Source organism: Monopterus albus, unplaced genomic scaffold, assembly GCF_001952655.1.
Source record: "Monopterus albus unplaced genomic scaffold, M_albus_1.0 scaffold62.1, whole genome shotgun sequence".
NCBI classification, from domain to species: domain Eukaryota; kingdom Metazoa; phylum Chordata; class Actinopteri; order Synbranchiformes; family Synbranchidae; genus Monopterus; species Monopterus albus.
In genome coordinates this window covers 2,601,278-2,623,630 of record NW_018127942.1, presented here as the reverse complement: position 1 = coordinate 2,623,630, position 22,353 = coordinate 2,601,278, and the positions used below count along the sequence as shown (strand labels likewise).

At 41.0% G+C, this 22,353-nt stretch overlaps 2 protein-coding genes across 5 annotated transcripts; one reads left to right on the top strand and one right to left on the bottom strand.

Moving 5' to 3' along the window:
- Positions 1–1,141: 1,141 nt before the first annotated feature.
- hmgn3 (high mobility group nucleosomal binding domain 3) lies at positions 1,142–10,237 on the bottom strand. Of its 4 annotated transcripts, none has more exons than XM_020603771.1 (6): positions 10,056–10,237; positions 7,939–7,989; positions 7,737–7,766; positions 5,595–5,648; positions 4,281–4,379; positions 1,142–1,980 (listed from the first exon to the last, which is right to left on the bottom strand). In XM_020603771.1, the coding sequence occupies exons 1-6, from the start codon at positions 10,068–10,070 to the stop codon at positions 1,939–1,941; spliced, it is 291 nt and encodes a 96-aa protein (XP_020459427.1). In that variant the 5' UTR covers positions 10,071–10,237; the 3' UTR covers positions 1,142–1,938. The 4 variants fall into 4 exon arrangements, with proteins under 4 accessions (XP_020459427.1, XP_020459428.1, XP_020459425.1 ...); XM_020603772.1 differs by having other exon boundaries at positions 5,595–5,645; positions 10,056–10,234; XM_020603769.1 differs by lacking the exon at positions 10,056–10,237 and adding an exon at positions 9,016–10,021.
- A 2,959-nt stretch (positions 10,238–13,196) lies between these two features.
- On the top strand, positions 13,197–18,373 carry enpp5 (ectonucleotide pyrophosphatase/phosphodiesterase 5). Its single transcript, XM_020603592.1, has 4 exons — positions 13,197–13,429; positions 14,492–15,394; positions 15,788–15,964; positions 16,132–18,373. The coding sequence occupies exons 2-4, from the start codon at positions 14,515–14,517 to the stop codon at positions 16,533–16,535; spliced, it is 1,461 nt and encodes a 486-aa protein (XP_020459248.1). The 5' UTR covers positions 13,197–13,429; positions 14,492–14,514; the 3' UTR covers positions 16,536–18,373.
- The last annotated feature ends 3,980 nt before the right edge of the window (positions 18,374–22,353 follow it).

Below are 22,353 nucleotides of genomic sequence, written 5' to 3'. Positions count from 1 at the left end.
TAGGAATTCACTGATTATTAGTGCCAACGCAGTGTCAACTGGAAGCTTTCAGCTTGTCTTACCCAGCACAGTCAGACATGATGGTAATTTCTCTGACAAGTGCCTCTTCTATTATTTTGAAACTCTTCAAGCTCAATTATGACTGACCAATCAAATCCACACCCTTTACCAAACAGTATTCTGTAGTTCTATATTTGAGACTATGAGAACACTATGAGAATCCCCTCTCCCCTCACACTCCATTCTGTGTCAAGGGTTCGGAAATGCCACAAGAACTGAAAGATTATAATCAAGGAGGCTTATACTGTAAAGTACCTTTAGGTTTGTTTTTATCAACCCTTCTTGTGTTGCCCTTGTAGCTCTGATGGATTAGTCTGTGTACATATTTATCATCGATATTCACTGTTATCATTCTCTTTTTGCACAAAAGTCTACATTCTCACACACAGATATTAATCTGTTTACCTGCAAAACTTGAATTTTTAATGGTATAGTGTGTGTGTGTGCTAAAAAAGTCAGCTTATCATAGTGGAGGATTTTTCACTTAAGAAAAAAAATTTATATATTTTTCTGTAGCCTATTCATCACTTTCCTATTACTGTTACATCATACAAGAGGTATACTGTTGACTGAGGTTCCTGATAATACATTTTTATTGGCCTCTCTACTATCTGTGATATTCAGACATCATCACTTCACAACTCCACATTGCTCCATGAGTGTGAGTGATGGCTTGCCTCTCAGTGAAGAGCTCAGATGTTTTCATCAGGTCCCACCACTCTGGCAAATGCTGACTTTTCACTATCTGACACAGCAGTTGTATTTAACACAGCTGTGAGCCCTCGGCAGCCTCACGCACAAATATACACAGACATGCAGTACTGCCTTTGTGTCGGTTTAAAGGTAACTCTAAACATGAACACATTGAAAATGAGCTCTCACACACAAGCAGAACACATACAGTACTACCTGCAGTCTCACAGCTTCACATAGGTTACCTGAGTTTTCCAAACTACAAAAGCCAGCACAGACAGCACTGCTGCCCACCTAGAGAAAATATACATATAATGCACACCATAGATATACACACAGTAGTTTTATTCACCAATGAGTGAGGAAACAGAAAAACTCCCATGTGACATCAAGTTTTTCTTTTATTTCAAAATAGTCTCCCAACAGGATGAAACTCAAAGAAGCCCAGAGGGTCCAAAGCCAATAGAGCTGTCTAGAACAGAAGCACCACTCATTATTGCTATGTCACTCTACTGCAGGGCAAGGAGGTCGGCTGGGGGAATAAAGGTGGTGCAGGTGGGGGTGGGAGATGTGAACAAAGTCAAACACAGAGACCCACAAACACACCCACTCATGCACACACACACACACACACACACACACACACACACACAAAAAGGAGCTATGTGAAACACAAATGTGGCGATCTAAAAATTAAGATTTTTTAAAAAAAGCTGCAGATGTTCTCCATGGTGACTATGGACCTGGATTCTTGTAGCTCTGCATCCAAACTGCTGTCACGCACATCCACAAATTCACCTTTAACCAGCAGGGGAGGTGCCAGATTATAACGATCCTCTTTTACAGGGAACAGTAACTACAGACATAGGTAGAGCTGGTTTAGAGATCATAACAGTCGTGGTTGTAGTGTGAAGAACATCTGCAGCTGTCCAATAAAGCCACTTGATTCTCTCTTTTCTTCTGAGAGGCAGAACGTATAGCGATACAGAATGGAGGAGCTCCCTAGATACTGAAGATGAAGGGAGCTGAAAAGAGTGTAAAGATATTGGATGGGGCTGCTGGTTGTCCGTCTCTACTATCACAATTCTAAAAAAAATTCGGCATGGTACAAAAATTGTCAGTAAAAAAAGATGCTTTGCTGCCATGGAGTCTGAGGGACAAGTCGGTGTGGATGCGCCAGTGTCTTTACGCCTTCTCCTGAGTACCCTCTTCCCCTGCCTCAGTTACCTGAAGGGAGAAACAAGGAAAAGGGTTATATACAGATGGATGAGTTAAAGTATGGTGGATCCCAGAGCAGACTGGAATCGACTAGCCTCGGAAAGCAAGCCACACACACACACACACACACACACACACAACCTTTGCTTGGCTTGGTCAACTAAAGTTCCCAGTTGGTGTAGCTAGTGCATTCATTCTGCACTGAAACATCAACACGAGCTATGGAAGACCTGAATGAATGCGCCACTCACTTGACAGGTTTTGTCTTGATGGCTCTGCTGCTAGAAGCATGTTTACTGAGTTTACATCAGCTTGTGTTCCACATTTGACATGGTTAGGGGTTTTACAAAGCAGTCAAATAACTTGGCACATCTGTTGGACCAAGCCACAGGTTTCCAGAACAGGAAAACACACCATCTGTTCTGCAAAAGTTTTAAAGTTTAACCTTAAATATTCTTTGAATATGCTGAAAAAATGTAGAAAAAAAAATCAAATGGACTTGGTTTTAGGTCGAAGACGTTTAGGTCGAAGGCTTCATCAGTTCATCATGTTTTTTCAGCTTACTATGACCTGGATGACTGAGAATCTGCAAGGACATTCTTTGAATACATTCAAGAAAAGCAGTGGGTTGATAATATTTCTGAAGAATCCTTCAAGGAACTGGCTGACATTTTGGAAAATACTCGTATTTGTTTTCTTGTTCTCTGTATGATACAACTAGAGGCTACAGCCAGGAGGGGGTTAGCCTAGTGTAGCATAAAGACTGGAAAAGAAGTGAAACGGCGAGCCTGGCTCCCTCCAAAGGAAACGAAATCCATCTGTGAACATCTAGTTCCTGTTTCCCACTGTTCCCTGTCTTTATGCTAAGCTAAGCCAACCACCTCTTGGTTCTAGCCTTATCTGTAGTGTTTCCCACTTGCTGCTCACGTTGACCAAGAGTTTCTTTTTTAAAATTTGATTAGGAAATCTTCATAATTTATGAGTAACAGATTCATTTTATTTATTTATTTTGTGCTGAGGTTTTCAAATATCCACCTTTGAAAGTTGAAAAAACTGCATCATCTACAGACCACAGTGTGAGCAGCTGTACCTGGGACCAGTTCATTGGTAGAGAACAGTGCAATGAGAACTGTTCACAGAGAGGTCTGTGGATTATTAATGGTATCTGGACCCCTTTTCCTGAAAACTCATTCTGCCATTGAGTTTACAAGTGTCATTTTTCAGTGACGTGAGTGCTGCAAGATTCCATTCATCCATGTTTTGCGTTAAAGTTATGGATATCTCAAAGCCTAAGCAAATAAAACTCATAGCTGCATGGGCAGATACCACTAGGAAATACGTCTGTGATTAGACTGAACCAAATCTTTAATGTGAGACTGAGACCAGCATCAAACTGCCAGCTCCAATGCTCCTCAGTGAATATTTTTTACAGCCTAAAATCATGCTTTCACAAGACCGGCTTAGTTGACGGACAAACACTTGCATAGCACATATGTGCACTCTCTTGAATTGTAATATTCAAAACTGAGATATCTGTACCTCTGCAGCTAGGCTTTTTCAATAAACAGCTCAGAAAAGCTTCTCACTGAAACCCATAACTCTAATATGAGCAGGAATCAACATTTTCTCAACAAGGGCTCTGTGCATGACCTTTCCAAACATCTCCAATCTGTTACCTCTGCCTGATTGCTGGTGGAGCCAGATATGTATAAACACAGCAAGCCAATAATGTATCACGTCACAACCCTGTGAGCAGCTGCAAATCTTCCTGCTCACATATAAGAAAAATCTGCGTATGCCCACTTTACTGCACAGTAAGGACAAAGCCAGACATCCCAACTTCCTCTTCTCACTACAGTCTCTCTTTCACCCCCCCCACAGCACTTCAAAGCACACTAGGTATTTTTACCCATGTATGTTAGTATCAAAACATACTCCACAGATGGATTAGAAACACTCAACCATACCCTTAACTCTGACTGTCTCACTCTGCCCTCTCACTGATATCAAGGAGGGAGCTGTGCTTCTGATGGAGGACACACTGACAGATGGACGGGACACATCTATCTGTGTGCGTGTGTGTGTGTGTGTGTGTGTGCGTATCAGCATACATACATGTAAGTGGAAAGTGTGTATTGTTGATAAGAAACAGATGTGATTGTGCAGTGGGATATGAAAGAATATAGGTGTAGTGTGTTCATGTTCATACACAAATTGAGACAAAGTGAAAAAAATAATTATTTGATAGTCTTTCTCGGGCTGTGTATATTTTCCTCTGAGATTTCTTTTCTGTTTTTTTCCCCATGTACCTCATTGGTCTTGGTCTCTCCGTTCTGGGCAGGACCATCTTCCTTCTTTCCCTTAGCACCACCTTTCTTTCCCTTCGCCCCTTTATCATCTGCCACCTTCTGCAAGGAAAAAAATGACAATAACATTCACTGCATTATACTAATGATGGCAGATATTATCAGACATAATAGGTTTTCTCTCTCTGACTTCCAAATAATATTAAGTAGGTGTGAGGCTCCCCTATTTGGATTTTTTTGTCAAATCAACTCAATTTATACCAAACCCCCCCCCAAAATTTAAAAGATCGTCTGAAACAGTTTTTCAAACCACATTTGAACATTTTAAGTCTATCTTCTTCTGTATCCTGCTGCAAAACAACAGTGTTGCCTGTCCTAATAAACAAAAATACAAAAATGTGAATGTGCATCACTGTGATGGGCTGGCGACCTGTCCAGGGTGTACCCCGCCTTTCGCCCGCAGCTGGCTGGGATTGGCTCCAGCCCCCCATGACCCCGTTTGGGACTAAGCGGTTTAGAAAATGGATGGATGAATGAATGTGCATCAGTGATCAAACATAACCTCTGCCAAAGAGTTTTTACCGGCATTTAACAAAAACTGCACAATGACATTAGCATAAACTCTACAACACACCAAAGTCTGATCTGTTGATCCAGAATATTATTACAGGCAATTTAGAGTCACCAGTCAACCTAAGATGCATGTCTTTGGACTGTGGGAGGAAGCTGGAGAGAACCCACACAGGCACAGGGAGAACATGCAAACTCCACACAGAAAGGCCCCGGGTCGGCCCAGGCTTGTGAGACAACAGTACTATCCGCTGCTCCACTGTGCCGCCCTACAGACTTGAAACTAAGATCAAATTCTAACTGAAACTCTGCTGATTCACTAGAGTGTCACCAGATTTGATGTATCTTCAAGTTACTGAGCTACATCCTGAAGAAAACTGCCATTAGTGAGATATTGCTTTTCCCCCCCAATAACCTTCAAACTACTAATGATATTATTTTAGATGGAATGGACATTATGGGAAAACTGAGCTGCCTTGGTGGAGGCTTGGCCTCTCTGATACAAGTGAATGAATACAGGTGAAAATAATGATCCCTGGATACTGTAGGTATAAATGTGAAGTAAGTTTGCCTGTGAGAAATTCTCTGTGTGTGTTTTCCACAACCAGCAGCCTTGCTCATGCACATAAACAAGTAGTGAGAGGCAACCGTGTGCCTGAGACAGTTGCAGGTTTATGGGGATATAAATAAATGATGGCGGGGGCAGTTGTATGAATGTGTGCACTCGTGTTTGCATATGTGCTTTACCTTGACGATGGCCTTCTTGGGCTTGGCCTCAGGCTTGGGTGGAGCAGGTTTCTGCTGATTACACAAATGCCAGTTAGGACTGATCGAGCTCACGGTGCACAGTGTTTGGAGAAATATTAGTTTAGTTGTAGTCCCCTTTCCTCTTCACACTTCCAGGCCATTTTAGTATTGTTTTAAAGAATATGCTTGAGCCACAAGAGCTGCTTAGAAAATTCATTAGGATAATGAGCAAACAGATGATCAGAACATCTGCATGGACTCCCACTGTAAACATTAAAAACAATGAAGTATTTGTATGTCACATGCAATGGAATCTGACAGTATTACTGTGCTCAGTAGTTTTAAATATCTGCCTCCTCTAAAAGTGAACTGACCTCAGACCAAGGTGCAATGACTATATCAGATGGGGTTTAGTCAGTGTGAGTATGGCCGCTGCAGAAGTTTTTCCAAGAGTTTTGCTGAGTGTGGACCATATAACCCTGAAACCTCACACTACAGTATCACCGCTGCAACAAAATGAAGCCATGATTCTTAGACTATCCGTTTTTGTTGTTTTTTTTAGAAATCATTAACTCCACACGAGATGATAAATGAAAGATTCATTTTTCTTACATTAGGGGAAGTGGGCTTAACATTTACAGGGTAATAACACGTAGGAAATGACCTCCACCTTATCAGAATTTGGAAAAGATTTGAAAAAAGAGACTATTTTCATGCATCATGCACTCAGTGCTGGTTTACTGCTACAAACATGTTATTAAATAAGCTGACCACTGACGGCAGTCAAATAAATATCAAAATAAAATCTAGCATAGCATGTTAACATAGTGCATTTCTGGAAAGTGTAAAATCAGAAGCTTAAAGGACTATTTTGACTGTTTGGGAACTATGCTTATTCTCTTTATTCTTCTTACCACTCAAGTGTCTGTCTGTTAAACATGAAGCTACAGCCAACAGACAGTTACGTAGCTTAGCATAGCAAAAAAACTGGGAAACAGCAAACAGCTAGCACAGTGACTTCCTGTTGTCTCCAAAGGTCACCCAGCCAAGAACGCATCAAGCACACGACCCTCATAAAATGGCAAGTTGTCAATTTTTACACAAAACAGACAAAAAAGATAGAAGATAGCTTTAGCGGTCCTGGTAGGTCTTTTTTAACTTTTGGATATACACAACTGCTTCCCCATTTCCAGTCTTTCTGCTAGGTTTAGATAGCTGGCATGTAGCTTTAGGGTAGAGACGCTCCATGCCAACATCAAAGAACTAGCAGTGTCATAGCAGTTCCTTTCGCCGACAAGACCTGATGCCAATTCAATATGCTGAGTGGGGTGAAACGCCACCGACAGGGTCCGCCTAGTGCCAGCGGTGCAGGGCACACCACGAAGAAAAGGGCAACAAACACTCACCGACAGTGGCTGATGGCCGACCGTCAGCTTGGTGTGTCACAGGCTTAACAGCTATTGTACAGACATGAGAGTGACATTGATCTCCTCATCTAACTAAAGAAAATAAGCACTTTTCCCATATTGTCAAACTGTCCCGTCAAGTGCACATGCAAATGTACAAGCACATGCAAAGATACTATACAGATCGGTTCAACATGCAAAGTACCACACAGATAAAAAGACGGTCTATTTAAGCAGAGCTGCAGGATCATATAAAACAACCACCTAGTGATATGCCTGCTAGATAATATTATCATGGCTCCTGACCATAATCATTAGTTTTACTACGATTCAAGGAACAAAGCCATTTCGGTGCAAACTGGACGTTTTTCAAAATAGTTCTGGTTACTGTTAATATTTTCACTTATAGTTGAGAACTGAGTTGGAATAATATTCAATGGCCATTAACTTTAAGGATTACTAACGTGTTATATGCACACTTCCTGCAGCCCTACTTATCAACAAAGTCTTGCAACAGCCCACATTGAAAATGGACACTGACAACAAAGAAAAGACATGCATAGCAAACCAGACTCAACCCTCAGGGCGTATGTTTATGGAATTTACAAATTGCACTGATCAAATCCATAAACTGGGCGAGGACTTTACTCGGAGTCTTGGTAACAGACTGAGGCGGGGAGAGGAAGGAGAGGACAGTGACAGAGGTGAAGACAGGGAGAGGAAGAACGAAGCTTACCGCTGACAATCTCTCTGACCTTCTGGTGGGCTACCGGTGCAAGGGTTGATCAGCGAGAGAGAGAGAGAGAGTGACAGAGACAGATATCAGTTGTACCTTTGCGGCCTCATCTTGAACTGATGTGCTTGATGTCTCACTCACTCACACGCTCTCGCAGTACCAAAACAAAAACAAAGCACACAAGCACACCCAAAATATTTACCTCTTGTTTTGTGACTTTGGGGGCCTCCTTGCCCTCAGTACCCTCTGGAGACTGTATTTAATACGACAACAAACAGACTGTTAACAGGGTGGGTATGTGTAGTTACATACTGACAAGCCAGCCCCCAACGTGTAAACCCATCGAGAGCATGCTATTAACTTTCTGAGTTTGATTCATTACTTTACTTTTTACTCTGTGCACATGTTGCTTCTCATATCTGAAGTAATATAGAGAACCAGAATGAATAATAAAACAAAATGCTCACAAAGCTTGAAACCGACTTTTTCTTCTTTCCTTTTTCTTTAGATAAACACCTCATCTCTTGAACATTTAATCCAACTTATAATAATAATATAATAAAGGTTTAACTACAGCTGAAATTATTAGTCGATTAAAAGTTATCAATAAAAATTTGCACCTATTTTGATAAACATTTAGGATTGTTTATGTTTTTCTTTTTTGAGCAAAGGTGGCAGAAATACAGTGACTCTGCCTCTTATATTTGAATATTTGCGGGTTTTCTTTGTCTTTTATAACAATTAATTGAATATCTTTATGTTTTAGACTGTAGGTCAAATAAAAACAGTGATGTGAAGATATCCGCTTGGACTATGGGAAACTGTACTGGGATTTTTTTTTTTTTTTTTACTTTTTAGAACCCAAACAATTAATAAATTGAACGATATGCCATTAATTGATTAAAATAAGCTGTTGGTGTGACACAAAATTGTGAAAAACCCCTAATAAATACACAGAATAATAGCAATATTAAACAAAATAAGTTCTTTATGCTTCTGGTGGCATCCTGGTTTATTAACTAATACACAATAGACTGGCCTATTACAATCATTTATCCATATATCCAGGGTTTCCATAGAATTGTGCGCAATACAAAGGATTTTCAGAATTTCAAAGGGATTAAATTTCATGATTCAAAATGTATTTTTTCCATTTTATGAATTTGTGTATCATTTTGTAATTTGCTCAAAATAATAGAAACAATGAACCTGTACTTTTTCGTTATAAATAAAACAAAATGTTAATCTAAGTTCGGACATTGCGTTGAGATACACGTACCAATTGCATTTTCACATTATCTGATGAAGATATATGACGCTGCTGGGAGCTCTCTGGTGATTTCCATTTTAATGGAGGCATCTTGCTTACATGTCAAGAGATGAGGCCCCTAAAGAATAATGGAAAATAATCAGGGATTCATTTAGACGCCATTAATGACGCACCGTGAGGGCGGTCAGCTTTCATTTTGATGATTATACCATGAGGGTGTTATATTCACGCTGCAGGTAGGTGAGGACGGTGCACAGAAAAGTCCACCCCCACCATGAAAAATATATTGGTTCAGCCTGCAGGTTGGCAATCGCATCATTTGCATGTGGGCGACCTCCGCCCCTAGAGGCCCCCATTCTCTGTCCTCATAGGCGAATCTGCGCAGACAATGGCAGTTGTCACATCGTAGAAAACCTGTTTCCATGTACACACCGATACAATGCACTGGAGCTCGTCGTGCAATGCTCTTTTAACACAGCGACAATTAAGCCTGAGCCCCTGTCTTTAGTCCTCTTTCCATCTGGATATAGGTTTGTTCAATTGGCGCGGCGTCTACCATTCGTCACCACAGAGCAACCGAAATGAGACAGGGATATGTCGAGCGTTTTATTTGCGGTTAAATTACACATTATTTTTAGAATCCATAAGTGGCATATATGCGTGAAACGCGGCCAGAAGAATTATCATCGCGCACGTCTCCCACGGGATTAACGTTACGCATCCATCCATCCGGCGGATTCGTCTGACATTCACCAGTGCGCACGGTGGACAGGGAAGTGGCAAATAAAACGACCGCAAGAACGGCCATTGAGATGAACACTGGCACATTAACAGTGTAAAATGATCCAGTGGTGCTCCTGAAATGTCTCCAAAACATGGAAAGACGAGTCAATAGATCTGAAAGGCTGAGGAGAAAAAGACGCTTCCTCAAACTTTGGCATCACCTCACCTGCCTCGACGTCGCCACAAAATCGCGCACCGCTATTTTCCTGAAATGCAAGAGCAGAAGAACTACAGTGAAGTGAGCTGGCGGCGTAAACAAAACTCACCTTTCTCTTCGGCATTTTCCCCGTGAATTATTCTCAAACACGCACGCAAATATTAAGGTCAAACCCAAAGGTCCAAGAGAGGTGAATTTGAACTACCTCGAAATACAGGATCAATACCTAAGCACCTCCGATAATATGTTGATTATATGCACTCCCCAAAACTCTGTACCTCCCACAGCCATTGGATAGAGCGGTCAAAATCCTCTCCTGTGATGACTCCTGATTGGCTCGTCTCGTGTCTATGTAAATAACAGGGTCGAGAACATTGGCCGAGACTTAGCCGAGGCTACCTGTGATTGGCTATGCGCCCTTTGTGCGTAGATCCCAGCAGTCGGCGACGGCTGAGAGGGAAAGTGGAGACAGGCCAATGACAGCAGGGCCGACTCTCGGCGGATCTGGGTAATGTAGGATGAGGCAGAGAATATCAAATAAAACACAAAGGACCAGAAAGATGGACACAATGGCACAATGTGGGCAACACAATGACCAGATAAGCATTGTGTTTTGCTGTTTGTTCAATTTATAATAAGGCTCTGCTTCCAAGAGTGTATGGTGATTCTACTGTATCAACGTTGCTACAATGAACATCCAGAATACCTTCTACAAAACAATGGCTATCACCATATTCCACAATGTATAAGGATATTCGTGACCATTTTAAACATACAATGACCATTAAAGCTCTACAAAGAAATCGACAAAACCATTCTCAGCATCCTTGTGTAACATCACAATAGACAGAGAGACAAAGCTACAGATCTCAGCAGAAAGAGCTTTTCTGCCCAAACAAACAAACAAAAACCCCTTCATATATGTATACGTGTATAGCTGTTTTAGACATCAACCCAGAACACACAGGAACCGATAGCTTGATGGCTTCTCCACTGTTCCAACACAGATCCACACTGTCAGCTAAATGGCAACAGAAAACACAATGAGGAACCTGTAGGCTACATCTCATACTTACAGAAACGAAAGGTACAAAAAGTAAAAATGAATCCATAAACATTTTTTGAAAAATCTTTTAATAGTTGTGTAACACAACTGATGATAGGTGCACCTTTAATGTTCAGTTTGTACATTTGATCTGGTTACTACCTTTTTGTTACATACTCTACTATATAATATTTTTCTTTTGGATGTTTTCCTTTTTTAATGATTTAAGATTTAGATTTTTCAAGTGTCTGATCCTGTGCACCCTAGACACTATGTTTGGAATTTCAGAAAGCTTTCCAGTGTATCAATAAAAAATTCACAAGTCAACGTCAGTAGAGAATTCGCACACAGGAAACTACAAAACGTCAGGGCAAAATTGTCTCAGTGATGGAAAGCAAATATTTATTCCACTGCTTACCTATAACTTAGAGGTACTTTACTTGCATATTATTACTTTATACTTCTATTTCAGAGGAAAATATTGCACTTTTTACTCCATTACGTTTATCAGACAGTTATAGCTACTTGTTAAATTTAAGGATTTATAATCCTACTTTCTTTGAAATAATCAGAAAACCATCATCAAAAATCTTTGAGGGAATTATATGCATGGGCAAAGTTTCTTACTATACATTTCTGTTTTAAATTATAGTTGGCTGACAATGTAATACAGTGAAATAACAAATCAAGCGCTTGCTTTGGGGTCTTAGGTTTGAGGATGCTTAACTTATATTAATTCTGCAAAATCGATGCAGCATATCTGCCATCCAGTGGCCTTGACATGTCTCTTGAGGCTTAGAACAGATTTTAAGATTGTTATTATTCTGTTTAAGGCACATAGTGGCCTTGCTCCATTGCCAATTGAAATGTGTCCACACTACTCACTAGAAAATACAGCAAACAACGTTTTGTATTTATGCACTAAAAATCATAAATTAAAATTACAAATCAAACTCAAGATCGGTCTGTTAATCAAAGGTGTAGAATATTCATTGTTTATGTGATTGGAGTTTTTGTGCCAATCGGATATATACAGATGGGTGCCAATTTAAAGGACAAATTTTATTATCATATCTATTATCAAACCTTGCAGTAACCACCATGGCCTAAAAGAAAACATCTGCCGCCCTTGTGCTTCTCCACTCATGTATTCAAATTTGCCCCTTAATGTGTCCACTGGTCTGTATGTATTCAATGTGAGTTATTAACAAACATGAACTTAAAACTAACCTGATTTTATAATGGACAAATCCTTCTGTCAAATCCCAGTGCAGCACATATGCAGCACATAAAGAGTGTGAATTAAAGTTTATTTAAACAAAATGATTTTGAGATTCAGAGTTCATTCTTGACCTTGGAAACAGCAGCGGATTAAACAAGTCTCTCTCATGCAGGTGTAGGAGTTATTTCCTGTTCTGGAGCTTCCAGTTATACCACATAGTTTTCCATCAAGAAACTGAGTCACCCAGTTGTTGTGGAGTAGATGTTGCATTTTGTGAGCACTACTCACCTATTTTGGCTTACAAATTAGAAAACAGCAGTTCTACCTCAGTGTCCATTTATTAGCTGTTGTGGAGGTTTTGGTCATAATCCCAAATGAAGGTCATTCAATTAATGCAAGCTTCCAAGAAAGGTGACAGGACATTGCATTAAATGAATAGGCTCTATTATGAGATAATACAAATGATGCATTCAAGCATTACACATCAGTAAACTAATCTTTCTTTCTACTGAAATGGAAGTGCTTGTATGAGGGTCAGAAATAATCTGGCTCTCACTATGCAGTGACCTTACTGAGATGCCATCTTTCTTTATGAATGTGAAGAAAGCCATCCCTCAGGTCTTCACTGACACCTTGTGGATAGTTTTTTCACTATTTTAGCAGGAGGGCTATTGCATTGCACTTTCAGCATTAACATATGGAAACAAAACAAAAAAACAACTGATGGAATAAGAGCGGGAACATCTTTAAAATGTACTATTTTTAGTAAGGAGCCGTGACGTCATCTGTCTTTTCATCTTTATATGTAACGTCCTTCACATTCATAGGTTACATTATTCATACCTAATTGACTTCCCGTATTTATTTATTTAACTCAAAGTGTTAATGACTGTAACTTGACTGACGTCCAGATGTCTAGGGCTATTTCATTATACCCCCCCCCCCTCCGCCCACCCTTTCCCTCATCCTACATTACGTCATTGCGACCTGTACTTTCGTCGATCGCACTGAAATCTAGAGGATGAGTCGAAGGATTCATGTGCAGGAAACACCCACCAGCATTTCGTCTCCATAAGACCTGTTTGGTTTAATGCTTGTAAATAAAAACGACTGACACAGAAGGTTGATAGGCGGGACTTCCTTCGAGCATAAACGAGTCCGGTTGTTTATCTCGGTGTGCCACACAAGCCGAGCCGGTGCAGGATCAGATAACAAGGTAAGGGGGTTGACAGCACAATATTTCGCGTTTTGGATTTGTGCATTTTCTGACAGCTTTTTTTTAAAATATATATATATATATATATATACCGCTTCACATATTGCATATGGACATGCTGCCGTGTGTGGTTTTCTTATTGTTGCAAGCAGAGCTGCGTGTTGCTCTTGGCACTGCAGTGCAAAACCACGGGTCCTCTTTAATGTGTCTGATTGTTCACTTGTTAATTCATTTGTAATTAAGTCTCTTTTAAAGATGCATTGCAGTCGTTATATTCTCAGTGTCCCAAATTTACGGTGACATCATTGTTCTCCTGATCCTGCGTTTATGTGTGAAACTGGTTTGTAGGTGTCAGTATTACATCTAAAGATTGTGTATTGCGTGGAATTTAGGTTATCTTAGTAGGCTACCACTACACAGCTTTAAACCATGGTACTCATCATAGCCACACTAAAGGAAATAAGCAGTACTTTCACTAGTCAATCTGTTGATTTGTTGTCTGACTGATTAATATTTGAACCCAGGGTGACATCTTTTTCAGTTGCTTGTTTTGTTCATCCAGCAGCCTAGAAGCAATAGACGGTCTAGAATGATATAAAACAGGAATAAACAGCATATATGAGAAGTTGGAGACAGCTGATGGTGACTAAGTGATAAAGTGTTTAACTGATCAGCTGATCCACTTCGCCTCTGTCACTTCAGCACAAGTCAAATAAATAGCAACTAAATAGTAACTTCTAAAGCATGGAGTATCTCAGAACCACAAACAGTTCCTCCAACATTTCATTTAAAAACAATGGGCCCTTCCCCCTCTTTTCTGACATTTTAAAGACAACAGAATCATGCATACACACAGGCACAGGCACGTTGTCCTCTTCTCTAAAATATTGTATGCTGTAGCATTCTGGTTTCCTGTAAGGTACATAGACCAAACCACCAAAACAGCCCCAGAGCAAAACTACACAAAATTATGTGAGCAGGAGTGTCCATATACTACGCTGTAATTCTCCAGTCAGCAGGAGTTAATTGCTAGGCCTTTGCTGTTTTTGTGTCTCTTTGTAGGTCATCTCATCCCACACCACACTATGCTGGGCTGCTTGTTGCGAGGAGGCTGTGGCCCTGTGGTCTGCCTGTGGACCCTGCTGTTGCCTCTGGTCTCCCTCCATCGCTTGAACCAACATGGGCTCAGGGACCACAGTGTGCCGGACCGGCCCAAGCTGCTGCTAGTGTCCTTTGATGGCTTCCGCTGGGACTACGTTGACCGGGTGCCCACGCCTAACTTCCACAGTCTCATGAATGAGGGAGTAACGGTGGAGCAGGTGGAAAACGCTTACATCACTAAAACCTTTCCCGACCACTACAGCTTGGTGACGGGACTGTATGCCGAGACGCACGGCATTGTAGCCAATGAGATGTACGATCCCACTCTGAACCGGTCCTTCTCCATGGAGACAGACAGTATTTATGATTCACGGTGGTGGGAGGAGGCAGTACCTCTCTGGGTGACCATTCAGAAAGCTGGAGGGAGGAGCGGAGCGGCAATGTGGCCGGGGTCTGATGTGAAGATCCATGGCTTGTACCCCACTCAGTACCTCCCGTACAACGCCTCAGTTTCCTTTGAAACTCGGGTGGAGCGGATTATTGAGTGGCTCTCAGCACCTAAAGAGGAGGCGGTGGATTTTGGAGTTCTGTACTGGGAAGAGCCTGATAAGAGTGGGCACAGTTTGGGACCTCAGAGTCCTCGCATGGATGCAGTCATCGTAGATATCGATGAGAAGCTTGGCTTTCTCATTAACGAGCTCAAGAAAGCCAGGCTGTATGAGACAGTGAACCTGATAGTGACCAGTGACCACGGGATGACACAGCTTTTCTCTGATAAAATCATAGAACTGGATGAGTACGTGAGCAGAGACTTGTACACCTGGGTGGATAAGAGTCCAGTGGTGGGAATACTGCCTAAAGAAGGTATCACTTAAACAACCAGTACTTTGACATTTTGGGAAGGGCTTTGGGATATTTTCTTTCTTGTCCAGGGCTAAATGGTTGATACCTGTTTGATAAATATGAGGCTACAGCTAGGAGATGGTTATCTTAGCACAGCACACTAGAAAGAGAGGTAAACAGTTTACCTGGGTCTGTCCTAACATAACAAAATCTGCCAACCAGCAACTCTAAAGCTCACTAATTAATATGTTTGTCATTTGCTTAATTTATAGAAAAAAAATGTAAAATGACAATTTGTGGTTTACACTTATATTTTTTTGTTACCATAAATATTGGTTAATTTCTGAAATGTTGAATTTCCTGCTTATTTGCTACTTTTCCTGAAATATAATTTTTATATCTGTGTATCTGCAGGAAAGCTTGAGGAGGTGTATAGTAAGCTGGTGGATGCAAACCCAAACATGGTGGCGTACAAGAAGAAAGACATTCCCGAGCACTTCCATTATAGGCACAATATCAGGATCATGCCCATCATCCTGGAGGCCAAGGAGGGCTGGACCATTGTGCAGAACAGGACCGCGCCGTTCATGTGTATGCTTTCCAGCCTGCTAAAGCTGTGTTAAGACAGCGTTCTGGTTTTTGGCAGCGTGAATTGTTTTTCAAGATTTTCAAGCAGCAGCTTCCACCTGTTCTATTAATAGTGCATTGTGTTTCATTGCACCTACTTATGCAAATATTTTGTTTGTTTTTCTCTCCAGTGGGAAACCATGGCTATGACAACACCTTACGCAGCATGCAGCCTGTGTTTGTGGCCCGTGGGCCGGCCTTTCGCCGGGATTACGTCAAGATCTCCATGCGCTCTGTCGACATTTATCCCCTCATGTGCCACATCCTGGCCATCCACCCTCTGCCGAACAATGGCTCCCTCTTAAACGTTAAGGACCTCCTGTCCCAACAGCCAACTCCATCCACACCCAGCATCCCTCCCAGGGTCAAAGAGTACTCATATGCACCTGTCATGGGATCGTTCTTCGGTGTGTTGATGGTGGTAGGCTTTCTGGTGGTTTACATCAGACAAGTGACCCTCAAACAGCTGCCTTCACTAAAACACAGAAGCAGGGAGATGTCACAGCCCTTACTGCAAGAGGACTTGCACCTGTAGCTGAAGAAATAAAGGTTGGCAGACATAAAAGAAGAGGAGATATTTCTCCCTGAGGTGGTCTGCTCTGTCCAGAAGCATCCACTAAACGCCTCCCTTGCACCACTAATTGCCATTGTGCTGCTGTTTTTATTAGTTGGTGGTCAAGGGAATATAACCATCTAATCATACGTAGAGGTGCATCTTGTTTGCTTGAGCATGAGGGAAATGTCTAGGGTTTGCTTCTGGTGCAGGCTTACTCAAGATAGTAAACGTTTACATGGGCTTTATTGTAGCTTTGCTTTGATAGTGAATTTTACCTAATGCCATCTCATCATGTTCATCGTCACTTAGTAAGTAAGAATTCAAAGTGTGGAATTTTAACTTGTGATTCTGGAGAGTATGAATCTTTGGTGGCCAAAACTGTGACTTGGTAATATTAAAGCTTGATTTATGGTTCTGCCTTGAATCTGACGTGCACCTCCCCAGAAATGTAACTTGTGTAGGCTCTGTGTAGAATCAATGCAGAACCATAAATCAAGCTTAAGGTGACAGATATGCTTGAAACAAATTAGTTTCTCTGAAGGTATAGCTGTTCTAAACAACCACACTCCAAGGGTAGCTTAAAAGCAGCAAATAAGTGTATATGGGAACAGCAGTAGCTTTGGTTCATTTGACATTTTCAAATCTATAAGCGGATTTGCATGATTTGCATCAAGTTAAAGGATGATCAACGACTTGTCAGATTTTTTTTTTCCACCTGTTCTACTTGTTGGTCTGAGCACTGAATTAGACATACAAATACAAATGCTGTGATTAAAGAATCAAAACTCAGCTAGTTTAAGGAGCTTGGCTGGGTCAGTGTTATTTACCTGGAAGCAGAGGATCCACTTAATACTCACACACTGTGCCAGTCTGCTGCTCATATGTGGAGGTTATTCCATGAGCCACCACATCACAACCTTACTCTTTAGTAGTCTGTTATCATTTGCCTTTTAACTTAATGGAGAACATCTTTCTAAGGTGTGCAGTCACTTGTGTGTACATTATTTTTTGTAGAGTTTGTGTTTGTGAGGGCATTTTTCTCTAAAGGTTACTGTGGACTGCTCTCCTGTTTGTATGTTGACTGTCATAACCATGGCCATTTGTTGGTGAAATGTGAAGTGCAATTGCTATTTCTTCTTAGGGAGTTTAAGGATTTTGCTGTTGTTGCTGTTGTTGTTGTTGCTTGATTGAGAAGACTCTTTGGGCATGACTTGCAAGAACTGTTACCCTGATTTGCACTACAGGATAGAAGGGTCAGTAGTTGAATGCTTTTTAGGTCATGTATGATTTGCACTTCTCACTCATTGTTGCTATTGAAATTATAAGAATACTTGGGTGCCTCAAACCAAAACCTTTTTAATTAGTATGACTGTAGGAAGTCAAGTAGAATCCAAATCTGCCAGTAAATTATTCAACTCTTTAAAAAAAGAATTGGTTCATTTTTGTTCTTATGCTTGCTTATGCACTGACTTATAATACCTGTGCCCCCAAAACAAGACAGACACCACTGTGATATAGACTTTTTACAAAATTTACATGAATCATTTTGAACCATTTATATGGAAATTAATTTTCTGATAATTGTCCTTTTATGAAAGAAAGCTGTTACCTGATAATTTATCCCCTGACTTATTGACAGTGAAATGAAATAAATCACTATATGTAGATCATTTGAAATTGTTCACTTGTTAGTAAAGAACAAGTGACCTGGTTTATCTCAGTTGATTATTAACTTGGATTTGGCATATGGATATTTAATATGATTTACAGATTTTAACTATCTTTGCCATGTTGATGCATAAAAAAAACATGAAAATAAAGGGACTTGTGTGAAATTCAATGCACTGTAGTTTTTCTTTTTTCTGTGTGCATGTGTGTGTGTACATGTGTTTGTATGAGACGGTTAGCCAATCCTGTAAACCCACACCATTTGTGTTTTTATATTTCTCAGGGATACAGATAAGAAATCTGATATAAGAATGTCAGTTTGTAGGTTCTTAGGACTTATGGACAGTATGAAAAACAGGTAGGGGATGAACCTTATTGTTCTTTTTTTTTAAAGTAAGCCCCTCAGTAATACGGTATGTTCATTAAAAACTCCCCCCCAACTCTACACCAACAAAACAGACCCTCCCCAACTGCTCTGTTAGAAAACAGATAACTTTCCCCCAGTTAAGAATCCATATCTCTCCTCACACCCAGTCATTTTTGTATTGTCCTTTGGGTATGAATTATTTAAAGTAAAAATTAGCTGGGCAACAAAGCAAACTAATTTGATCAAATGTGAACTAGTGTTATAACAAACTTGGAATATCGACTTGGAGACTATAAACAGGGCTCAAAAAAGTTGGACAAGCTTAAAGGTTTTTAAAGTTACCTTTCTAAACTCACATTTATGTTTGTTTACCATTTCGCGTTTTCTCAACTTCTTAGGACTGAACAAAACTATCACTGCACTTACAGATTAGGCTGACACACTTTAACTGATGTCCCTGCTCTGCCAAATGTCCTTGAAGGCACAGTCCTTCACAGTTTTGCATTAATCACTTGTTAACTTGAAGGATCAAAGGTCTTTTATGCGTTATCGCTGGAATTTGCCCAGGGTTTCAGTCAGGCAGAGGCAGGCGGACTGTGTGCACCACTGTAACAATTCAGCTTCTACTCTACCTTAAAACCCAGGCCTGCCAAAAAGTAAACCAGCCACAAACATGGACAACATCTGTGACACAGCAGATAAGGGAGATGTGCATGAAGAGCACCGTGCTGGAGCCGACAGGCCGGACCAAGAGGCAGGTGTGGTGCCAGCGCAGCTGTGTGGCGAGGTGCAGGTCCATGCCTGTGTGGAGACAGAGTGCAGCTCGCCGGATTATATGGACATCAGGGACATGGACAGACAGAGCTGCTCGTCCTCTTCATCCAGTGACGACGATGAAGTTAAAGCTTCGGGGAAGTTGGAGGAAGTTGCAGAGGACAAAGTAGCTGTGACGATGGACTCTGTGGTGGAGGAGGTGAACGGCGAGGTGAACGGCGAGGCGCACGGCGCGTCAAGATGCTCATCGAGCTCGTCAGCATCCTCCACCTCCCCAGGAGACACATGTAATGACCCGCCGATTCAGCCAAGGATACAGGAAGAGGATAATATTGAGGACGGGATGTTGATGGCGTACTGCCACCCTAACACTGGCACCAAGCCGGAGGACTCTGTCGACTACAGCCTGAAAACTCTGGAGCATGTCTTTCCAGATGAGAGCAGCGCGGCACCGGCGGACCCCAGCCAGCCTGACATCTCCCTGTTCGTCAAGGTAAGAATTAAGCCAGAGAAAGACAAGATGCACTCTGCAGGGTTGACCTAGGTCAGGCTCCAGTGTATCCGCCTCAACGTTCAGCAAAAGACTTCAGTCAAGGCAGCTGCAATGTTTTTTCATTTCAATTACGGATGAACTCAGCACTAAATCCAAAGTCTCCATGAATCCATGCTGTGCGTTCTTCACTGTTTCTTTACTGATTCATGTCTTTTTCGCCTCTGACAACCCAACCCTTAACTGAATACATGTTCCAACCGGTTACAGTTATCATATCCTGCATTTAGGGGACAAAAATAGGTTTTGATTGTAGTCAGTTTCAAGATGCAAATCTGAATATGTTTGCTTGACATACATTTAGTCGGTTAAGACAGCCGACTTTCTAGATCAGAACTATGTTGTATGAAGAAATAATTATCTCTGTAAAGGGTCTATATACTATGCAAAAAACTTGAAACTTTACCATCTTATTTATAGCCAGAGTAAACACATTGCTGAACTCTATTAAACAGAAGTATATTCAAAAATATCTCTGACAAAGTATTGAGTTCAGTAAGAAATGTCATAGAAGCAGTGATCTGTGTGTAAAAGAACCATTTTCAGTGTCTTTAATCTGGTGACAGCCTGATGTAATAATTAACTGGTTTATTGTGGGGTCATAGAAACCTGGGCTGAACTCAACACTGGAGCAGATCTGCCTGTGTGCTTGGCTGGTTTTATGATAGAGCTGATTTGTGAGGTGTACTATCAACATATGCATGGGTCATTTGGCTGACTGGACGACACAGATTGAGAGTCAGTGGGCTGGACTCGAGCTCGGTTTGAGGAAATGACAGTAGTAGGGTGTGCTAAATTAGAATTTTTAAAAATGTTTCAAACTCCATCAGTGACAGGGATGAACTCCAGAACAAGTATTAGCCTGGAAAGAACAAGTCTGACACATAGAGAAGATATGCTATCTTGATGTCATTATATCATCCTCATGATAAGCAGTGACTATAGTTCACCAGAAGTGACACTGCACTTGGCCCTTACTCTGCACCCCCCACCCCCCAAGTGAATCCATCCTGTGGGTGTATTTCCCAATAGTTTAATGTTCTACGATTGCCATAAACCAAAGTGAGCACTCTAGAAGCAGGGAGGGCAGTTAGGAGGCCATCTGTACAGGCTGGAAGCTTACATAACCCCAACACTATTACCGAGAAGTCTTTTCACTGGCCAGTCTGTTACTGATCTTATACTGTATGATAGCAAACTCTGTTTAATGCAACACTAACTAGCAACCAACTACCAGCTACTTCTGTCAAATTTAAAATGACCATACAGTAAAATCATATACATTGGGTTTGTTCTCATGACTTAAAGCGCAAGACATATAGTGCGTAGACTGATAAAACTGTGGCGTTTGGCAAGTATGTTGTTACAAGAGGAGAGTTCAAACACTACCCTCCACCTTGGCTCTAGTAAAGTACTGAATGTCTGTTACTGTTTGAGGTTCGGGTGAATGATTAGCCTGACGAGTCAATAGTTTGAGCTTCCTTTTGTCTCAAGAGAAGAAAACAAGGCTTTTACCTCTTAACCATAAATGATTTTATGATAATCGAGGAATCCTTAAGAGAACAGATGTTTAGAAGAATTTGCTTATTTGCTAGTTTTCCAAGATTTAATAAGAAAACTGATGCCACTCTATACAGTACAATGGCTTCAGACAGTAGGCGCAGCCCTTCACGTTTTGAACATTTTTGTCATCAGTCTACACTCACCCATAATGACAAAGCGAAAACGTGTTTTTAGAAATGCTTGCAAATTTACTTGGAGTCTCCCATTTACAAGAGTATTCATACTGTTTAGACCAAATTGGAGTCCACCTGTGGTAAAGTAAGTGGACATAGTTTAGAACCGAGGCTCTCCCCTCGGTTTGAAAAGACTTTAGGACCAGCTCATTATCAGATACTCTTATTGCCATGAGCATGAAGCCCATCAAGACTTTGATTGAGCTATCTCTATAGAAAAAAACCTCTCCTCATCCCTTAACCTAACATAGCACATTTAGAAACCAGCTGTCATTTTCCCTCAAACACTGAGCTCTTTCTTCCACAATGACCCAATAATTAGGTTGACTTGCAGTTGGCATGTGAGCCAGGAGAGGGAGCCTCTCTATAAATAGTTTTCTTCTTCACCCTCTATCTCTCTTGTTCTGCTACATTTTACATTCACATATGAGAGATTTCTTTCTTGGATATATCAGTCAGAGATCTGTCCTAATTTCTAGTAAATCAGATAGTGACTGCCACCCAATTTCTTCAGTATGTGTTGAACATTTTTGCCGCCAGATCTGCTTTTATTTTTGCTGCCCTACATATGCCCTTTCCATAAATGAACAGCAGTTCCTGTCTTAAAACCATAAGCCAGGCATTAATAATTAAAAGAGGTATCTTCTCTTGCTGGTGATCAAATATAACCTACCTTATCCTGCCACAGTGTGGCACTTTAAA